The sequence below is a fragment of the Etheostoma cragini genome, chromosome 11 (genome assembly GCF_013103735.1).
Source record: "Etheostoma cragini isolate CJK2018 chromosome 11, CSU_Ecrag_1.0, whole genome shotgun sequence".
Classification (NCBI taxonomy): domain Eukaryota; kingdom Metazoa; phylum Chordata; class Actinopteri; order Perciformes; family Percidae; genus Etheostoma; species Etheostoma cragini.
In genome coordinates, this window is record NC_048417.1 from 26,274,074 (window position 1) to 26,283,138 (window position 9,065).

Genomic DNA, 9,065 nt, shown 5'->3' on the forward strand with positions numbered 1-9,065 from the left:
GTGAGTCTGTGTTAAGAGTTTAGAAAAAATATCTGAAGTATGGGTAAGCGCTTGTTAGCGATTGAAAAAAACTGTAAAAGCCCTAAATGACTGAATGAGATTCAGACCTCATTATCATTCACTAGCTAGAATCAGTGTCTTAACAGGCCACTAGCAGACTGTTAGCAGGGTTCAAGTGGGCCGCTAGGCCACAATAGTTAAAACAAAAAGTTAACTTGACATTAAACGCAATTTAAAAACAACTTAACGGAGCTACTCCACTCCTAGTGGTAGTAGTCTGGGACACCATAAAAAATTAGCTTGTTTTATTGTTAAACCCATATTATTAATTTAACAAAGACAATACACTTTTACTTAACCTTCTTGGTAATCGCTCTCACAGAACCCTGTTGACAGTTTGAGACAATGCCTTCTTGCTGGTATTGTGTAACCACTTTATGAACTATTTACACAAACTCAGGACAACACAAATACTGAAAAAAACTTCTAGAAAAATAACTCTTATTGAGCTTTGATTTTTACTTTAATTTTACTCCAACAAGCAGAAAGCTATAACCGGAACATTTCGGAGAATCTGAACTGTTCTTGATGAAATGTGAACTTGTGTAGTGTCCTTTTGCCACAAAAAGACAACGTTTCACAAGAACACAAAAGTGATCATATTGAGAAGTCTCTGACTGAGATTCCTCCACCTGAACATGTGGCTGAATTTAGTTTTTCTTTGTTTTATTAAATTATTTAGATATTGTGAAGCTGACTCAACAGATTACAACAGCATAACTGTAGATTAACGGTCATTTAACCCTCCCGGGTGGAATTTGACCCGTTTGCATTAATCCTAATAATCCTAAAAAAACGCAGGAAAAAAATCAACAAAAAAATACATTATTAAAAACGCTGACAAAATGAAAAAAAAAAAAAAAACAGAAAACGCCACAGGGAATTGTTAAAAAATGGAGTAGAACATTATTTAAAAAGCTCAAAAAAGTGACCAAAAAATTTGAATAAAACTGACACAAACGTCAAGAAAAGTACAACAACATGTTGACATTTCCACCCAGAAAAAGCCAAAGTGGACAGGAAGACAACCAGAGGGTTAAAGTGTCCTCAGGTTATAGTCCTGGTGAGTCTGCGTGTCTGTGGGTCTCTTTGTGCAGCGTCTCCGCGCTGGTGAATTATTAACTGAACTTGCCGTTGAGAATATTCTGGTCTGAGAGGAAGTTTAATTATCATTCTCATCAGGGCTGGATTACATTTCTGTACTTCTTTCTTCTGTAAGTTTACGTTCTTATTCCATATGAATCATTTGAATAATATATAAAATTTGAATAATTGCATCCTGTATCACTGTAATAACATTATGCAAATGGAGTTAAACCCAACATCACTTTCTGTAAATGCTCTCGGACTTTCAAAAGTGAAAAAAACAAGCGTGTAAAGTACTGAAATAAAGTTTGTTTTTGTCCTGATAATGTCTGTTTTACTTTTGGGAAAATAAGTTAAAACAACGACAGCAGTCAGTGTAAAATGTTTGACAGGATTTATTGCTTTTTACATGTACAAAAAGATATAAGTGTAATAAGCCTTCTTATTCTACAGTGTTTTTATTTGTAGTTGAACAGGTAGTGTGAGTGGCGTCTCTGAGCTGAGGACTAGAAATACATTCATTCATCCAATAATGATCCTGCAACTGAGTGGAGAGAGAGAGAGAGAGCTAGAGAGAGAGAGAGAGAGAGAGAGAGAGAGACAGAAAGAGAGCAATGCCATGCACACTTTTCACTCTGGAAGCTGAATATTACTGCAGTATTCCTCCTCTGACGCCTTCTCCTCCTTCCTCTGGTGTGTTCCATGGGGGTCGTTGAACGGCTTTGTGGAGCATTAGCTCCCCCATCTGGACTGAAGTTTGGACCAAGAAGGTTTCTTTAGTTCCTTTGACTGAGCCAGTGGTGTTGAGAACAGAAACCAACCGTCAGCAGATCCTCTTTCAGTGTGTCCTGTAAACTTGATGTGTACCAGTTTTGCGCCCGCCTGTCATTTGAAGAGCTTAATCAACGGGGGGACGCTTTTCTGGTTTGCCAGGTTGACGGGGACGGGGTTGGCAGCGTGTGTTGGAAATAAATCCTGCTCCATCTCAGGGTTCATTCAATTAGTAGTCAAAATCTCAGACGTGGATGTGTGAATCCATTTTATTGCATAGGATATCCTAGAGACAGATACAGAGTCAACCTAACACGGCTCTCCCCCAAATTTGTCTGACTCTCTGGCTCTTGGACCCCCAGTACTATCTCACAAAGGGTGGGGTCTCTAGACCACAGTGATGTTTAAAACTGTTAAAGTAATATTTTTACCATAAATATAGTTTGCTCATTTCTGAATGTTCTTGTGTTGTTCCCTGACATTAACATAGCCTACATCTGATGAAACCTGTATCAGCAACGCAGCCATTTCTGGCAACTAATGGTAGGATTTCCTGGGGAGGGATAACAAGGATCTGCACACAAGAAAAAGAATACAAAATCAAACATGTTGCACCCTTTCCAAGACTCCTTTCTAATTTTATATTCTATATTGTTTTCACATTTCACTGGGACATTGCTGCAAATACAATGTAGCCTACTAATATACAATATAGTTATTGGCATGGCGAGAGGGCATGACACGGGAGAGGCTCCAAATCGCAGCTATAGAAGGAATTTTTTAGTTTGCCTATAATCTGCATTTATTTTAGAGACAGACATATATTTCTTAAATATTTAAAAAAAACACTGAATATTTCAAGTAATTTTATTCATTAGCATGATAGATGAACTTTCACTTTGAAAATGAAGAGAGCCTATATCTTAAAGTATTTTATTCCAGATGACAGATTTTATTTTGAAAAGTAAAAGCTTGGGGACGGCACCAGGCAGGATGGCAGAAGGATTGTTTTAGTTTGCCTGTAATCTGCATTTATTTTATAAATGCACATATATTTTAAGTTTTTTAATTATCAGTATGACAGTCTGCATTTATTTGTAGACATATATTTTTTAAAGTATATTATTCATTTTTATGATTGCCATTACTGTGTTGTACTGTAAAATTACCAAAAAATATTTTATTCATTAGCATGATAGTTGATGCAAGCTTTTACTTTGAAAAGTAGGCTAAGAAAGATATATTTTTTAAGTATTTATATTTTGAAAAGTAGAAGCTCGGGACGGCACCAGGTGGGATGGCAGAAGGATTTTTTTCAGCTTGCCTATAATCTGCATTTATTTTATAGACAGGTGTATATTTTTCAATATTTTAAGTATATTATTCATAGCGTGATAGTCGACGTAAACTCATTTTATTCCAGATGCAAGCTTTTATTTTGAAAGGTGGAAGCTCTGGGACAACATGACATGGGACTCTCTAGGCTGCAGCCATACACTCAAGGCTGGTATTTCTCGTAATTCAATTTTACACACATAGTTCAGCAGCTTGTGAGGGCACTGTAGGCTAGATTTTCATATTGTTTTTTGGCATTTATAGGAATAATAAACAAGCTGAGAGCCTCTTCACATATGTGCATTTTGAATCCCCCTATGTACTCTCTAAGTGCATTGTTGTGGTTTTGTGTAAAGGGGGATTAACAGATGTTCTGTAAAGCCTCAGGCAGCACACACCAAACACCAGACACATGTAGCAGAAAGTGGGAAACATTCATGCATGTTCTTCTTGCAATTTTGAAACAAATCCTGGGAACACATAACTTAATACATTACAAACCATAAAAACATAACTCCTGGAAAAACACATGATCCCTTTCTTTCACAACAGAGGGAATGCCGCCAAAGGATCAATATGAAGCACAATAAGGACCAACATACTAGTGTGGGAATAGTGTAAAAAAACAGAGAGGCCACTGAGATGAAAAGATTCGGCCTCATAATTACAATAATAAATTATACTGTTGAATTTTAACAATGCAAATTGACAAATGCCTATCAACCCTTGCAACTCAAATCAATTTTCAATGGTAGATAAAAAGAGAGACAATGGGAAGAAGGATAGCTGACAAAATGTATCCACATGTCTCACTTATGTGGCGTGCTTGCATGCATGTTTGACTATGTGCAAATATGTTGCAGTTGTTCATTAACCCCTCCTCTTCACAGTGGCTGGATATATGGGAACAGGGTGGATTTTGGTCCCAGATGTGTTATAGCTCATGTCTCATGCCTTTGATGTCCATTACTGAGACAATATATCTTTTTTACAGGGCAACATTTGTAAGTGAGCTCGACCGCCGGCAACTGTTTCGTTAGAGAAAAGTAATGTCAAGGAAAACAGAGCTGGAAACCAGTAACAATAGGAGAGGATCCCTGAGCCACATCTGCTTCATTTGGTTTGAAGACATCCAGAGTGGCACAACATTTTTTTTGTCCCTTTATTAGATAGAGATACAGTGGAAAGATGTGAAAGGGGTAAAGATAGATGGGGGATGACACACAGCAAAGGGCCAAAGGCTGGCTTTGAACCCAGACTGCTGCAGGACTCAGCCAACATGGGGCGAGCACACTAACTGAGTGAGCTATAGGCCGCAACATTTTTTAAACATCTTGTACACAGACAGACAAAGACAGACATGCATGGGCTCAAAAATATCCACACAGTCACTGTATAAAAGACACACAAATGATGACACACAAAGACACTGTCTGTTTCTGGGCAGGTTAAAATGGAAAAAACACGGTGAAGTAGAAGATGTAAAGTATGTGCAAGAACATTTTTGTAAGTTTATTGTATGTTTAAAAAGGGCTAAATCGGCAGCTGGATTAACTGTTAAACAAACATATTCTTGGCTTTTAATGGTACATGCGTTTTATTCCTCACTTAATTAAGTACTCCATGTTCAGTAAGAGATATGTAGCTAAGTCACAGTGCAGACGAGTGCTGGACGCGTGTGTAGAAAGACATGGGTCCTTTGAGACACCAGCGGATTGATTGATGACCCTGATTGCTGACTGACAGCACCTGTGAAAGTGCAAATGAACCAGAAACTGTCTGAGGGTGGTGTATAAAAAAGGCACCTTGAGAATTACTCTAGAATGAGCTGCCCTTTCCATCAACATACCAACAAATTTTAAAGCTTATCATTTACAATTGACCGCCTGCTTTAGAATGGGTTAGTTTTTAAGCTGTGCTTTTGTATATTGTTCTGATTTAAGGTTGTTAGTGTTTCACTTGCTGAGTTTATCTGATGTGCACTCAATCTTTTCTTTGGTTTAGCTGCAACAAAAGTGTTGATCGTGTATGCTCACCAGAGCTCTGGCTCATTCAACGCTGCAGCCAAAGATGCTGCAGTAGAAGTTTTAGCTGCTCATGGCTGCACAGTAGAAGTATCTGACCTGTATGCTATGAAGTTTAAAGCAACTGCTACTGCTGAGGATATCACTGGTATATAAACTTCTTACTTGAATTTTAAATTCTGCTTGATTATGTTGTTCAGAATTGAAGCATATTATCTCTGTAGGAGACGTTAAGAATGGTGAACACTTCTGCTATGCGGAGGAGACTAAACTTGCATGGGAGGAAGGAAAACTGTGTGCTGACATCACTGAGGAACAACGTAAACTCACTCAGGCAGACCTCATCATCTTTCAGGTAATGGCAGGTGATAGTAATGTTTGATTAAACCTTGATGTTAAACTAATTTAACTCTAAGCCCTACTTCTCAGTTCCCCATGTACTGGTTCACTGTTCCTGCAATCATGAAGGGCTGGATTGATAGAGTACTCTCATTGGGCTATGCATACTCACAAGATAAGCGATACAGCCAGGGAATCTTCAAGGTAAGTGATACATAAGAGTATTTGCAATACTAGATTAAAGTAACTTTAAACTACTGTTACTTTAGTGCAGATAAATGCCAGAGGCAGATATGGCAGAAAATATTTTAGTAATCTGTTGGCTTTCTGCACAGGACAAGAAAGCCATGCTGTCTTTCACCACTGGGTCTCATGAGACTATGTTTAGTGCAAATGGCATTAATGGAGACATGAATGTCACACTGTGGCCACTACAGGTACTGCAACATGATTTGATTTAACCAAGCATTAAATTAACTATTGTGTTCCATTCCAAGTAACTAAATGTGTCTCTCTATCCTCCAGAATGGCATCCTGCACTACTGTGGCTTCCAGGTTTTGGCTCCTCAGATCTTCTGGGCTCCCTCTTACATTCCTTCTGAGGCACGCATCACAATGCTGGAGGGCTGGCGTATGCGACTGCAAGGCCTCATGGGAGAAAAAGTACTTTCCTTCACTCCATTGGACTGCTTTGATGGTGAGAAGGGTTACAAGCTGAAGCCTGAGCTTCATGAGAAGCAGGCCACCAAGGAGTTTGGACTGACAGTGGGGGTCCACCTCGGAATGGTGATTCCACCCAACAGCCAGATGAAAGCTGGAGTCTGAAGACTGCCTGGCCCCATGAGTGTTATTGTGTCTTTGTGGGGGGGAATAAAGGTTAATTATATTCTGACTTCTAGTGCGTACTTGGCATTTCATAATTCCACCATCAAGGGCTGGTTTCTTGTAATTATTGTAAGGTCATCAACATTTGCACTATATGGGTCTTCGTAGTTCTCGACCACTGTTGGTCATTCAGCTTTGTGGCTATCTACAGTTAATGTGCCATGACAAGTATTAGGCCACATGACCGCCACGCTCTTGCTGGAAATCTTATAAAACTATATTGCTGACTTCGGATTTATAACACTAATTTCCTAATGTAAACGCTACTCTTTAGGTTTGCACTTCGGCCTCACCCATTTACTATTCATGGGTAGGCTTACATTTGACTTTTAGAGCAGCTGATGCTCTTTAAACCTTAAACTTGTGCAAACGCTACTTGTACTTAGGCCTTAATGGCCTATTGACTTAACAACTCTGGATTTAGTTTGCAGCGCCCATCTCCAGAAATGTATCCTTGTTTTGACTTGGGAGGAAACTCCTCCGCTTTTGATGGGGAGAAGGTTTCCAGCAGAAATCTATCTGAAAACTGCTTAACAAGGAGTTTGCACAGACCATGGTGACACACTGAGACTGGTGTGGCTGAAGCATCCTGTCTCATGCCGAAGCGTGTCAAACGGTAAATACAAAGGGTCAAAAATACAAAAGTTTTAATAATCGAGATGAGTCATGGGTAAATTTGTGACCATGCTTGTAATCAATTGAAAAATGTTAAAGCAACAATTTTGCCATTCATTTCTGAATGTGTTCCCTTATTTCAACCCACTAAATAGTTTAATCATTTGATAACCATAAGAGATCTGCAACAATCGGTAAGTTTAGAGTTAGTGGTTATGGAGGTCTCTTCCGGGTCTTTCTAACCTCTACAGATAATTTTCTATCCATCCTGGAACTTGTTCCCTTTTTCAGGGTCGTTGAGCATTACATCCAAGATTCCAATTGATTTCCATAATTCATTGCGTTTTTGCTATTTTTCCAAGAGTATATGGCCTGCAGCCTGGAGCGTCCCATGTCATCCGTCCCGTCTCATGCGGTCTCGTCTCATGCGGAGGCGTGTCCAACGGTAAATCCAGAGGGTAAAAAATGCAAAATCGCGAAATTTCTTTTTTAATTTATTTATATGATTTCCGTTAACGGCAATCATATAAATGAATTAAAAAAAAATTACTCATTTTAATGAATACTTTTTTTTAAACTAAACCTGTATAAGATAAATGCAGACTATCATACTGATGGATAAAAACACTTAAAATATATGTTCGTCTAAAATAAATGCAGATTATAGACAAACTAAAAAAATCCTTTTGCCATCCCAGAGTTTCTACTTTTCAAAATAAAAGATCGCATCTGGAATAAAATATCTTTCTTACTTTTCAAAGTAAAAGCTCACGTTAACTATCTAATGGATAAAATATTTGGTGTGTTTTTAACACACCAAATATTTGCAACAATGTATATTATTTGCAACAATGTCCCAGTGAAGTGTGAAAACAATATAGAATATACAATAAAAAAGTCTTGGAGAGCGTGTAACATGTTTATGTTTGTAGTCTTGTTGTTGTGTGGGCAGATCGTGGATTGTGATCCCTCCTCAGGAGGTCCTGCTGTTAGTTGGCAGAAACGGCTGCGTTGCTGATGCAGGTTTCATCAGATGCAGCTACGTTAATATGGAACAACACAAGCATAACATTCAAAAATGAGCAAACTACATGTAGGCTATGGAAAAATTGTTACTTTAACAGTGTTTAATGTGATTGCAACAAATGTGGTCACAAATTTACCCTTGACTCCATCTGGAAAATTATTCGCGATATCGTAATTTTGACCCTCTGGATTTACCGTCGGACACACCTCCGCATGAGACGATGATGTGATGTGGTATGTCATTCCAAATCTTGGTGTATGCATAGAAAAAAGATTTCTGACCAAAGTGAAGAAGTGCAGCTAGTGCTGATAAGCTGGCATTTTGAATCTAAAAATAAAATGCAATTGCGTGGCTGTTTACGAAGTTTTCGTAAGTCAAGGCATTAGAATGTGCAAGTGCAATGCAATGGTGAGACCACTTTGGAAGGTTACTGTGGACCTTTAGAGCTCGATGGGATAGTCATGCTATTGGTTCAGTAATTTTCTTTGTGGTAAGAGACCAAATTCGAAGACAGTAGGACTTAGTTGAAAACACAATTGCATGTAGGTAGGTTTCAGAAACAGAAGAAGAAACAGATTATAAACATAAAGTTTCAGATTCAACTGTTTTGTTAAGTTAGACACATGTTCCCGGTATGTAAGGTGCAAATCAAGTAGCACACCAAGTCTTTGTGATGACAAGTTCTGGGTTGGCAAAAGTAATAGAATCAGTCAAAGATTTTTCTGGATGAGTGAAAATACACATAGGATTTGAATCAGAGAGAAAGATCACATTATCGTCAGCATACAGTAGACCTTTTGAATGATTACACACTTGAGGAAAATCATTGATGTACAAAAGAAAAAGCAAGGGTCCAAGAATACTGCCTTGTGGAATGCAAATATAGAGATTTCGGGGTTGGGATGTTGCATGATTTATTTTAA

The 9,065-nt window shown here is 38.3% G+C and overlaps 1 protein-coding gene across 1 annotated transcript; it reads left to right on the forward strand.

The window, feature by feature from the left end:
• The first annotated feature begins 5,212 nt into the window (after positions 1-5,212).
• Positions 5,213-6,468, forward strand: LOC117952701 (NAD(P)H dehydrogenase [quinone] 1-like). The gene is made up of 5 exons (XM_034885216.1): positions 5,213-5,424; positions 5,501-5,631; positions 5,706-5,819; positions 5,951-6,052; positions 6,141-6,468. The coding sequence occupies exons 1-5, from the start codon at positions 5,385-5,387 to the stop codon at positions 6,438-6,440; spliced, it is 687 nt and encodes a 228-aa protein (XP_034741107.1). The 5' UTR covers positions 5,213-5,384; the 3' UTR covers positions 6,441-6,468.
• Positions 6,469-9,065: the final 2,597 nt, after the last annotated feature.

Bases quoted from the DNA above. Each gene is read 5' to 3' on its own strand.
- LOC117952701 (XM_034885216.1), top strand. From the start codon at position 5,385: ATGAAGTTTAAAGCAACTGCTACTGCTGAGGATATCACTG. The intron at 5,820-5,950 runs GTAAGTGATACA...CTTTCTGCACAG, and splicing joins ACAGCCAGGGAATCTTCAAG to GACAAGAAAGCCATGCTGTC. The intron at 6,053-6,140 runs GTACTGCAACAT...TCTATCCTCCAG, and splicing joins TCACACTGTGGCCACTACAG to AATGGCATCCTGCACTACTG.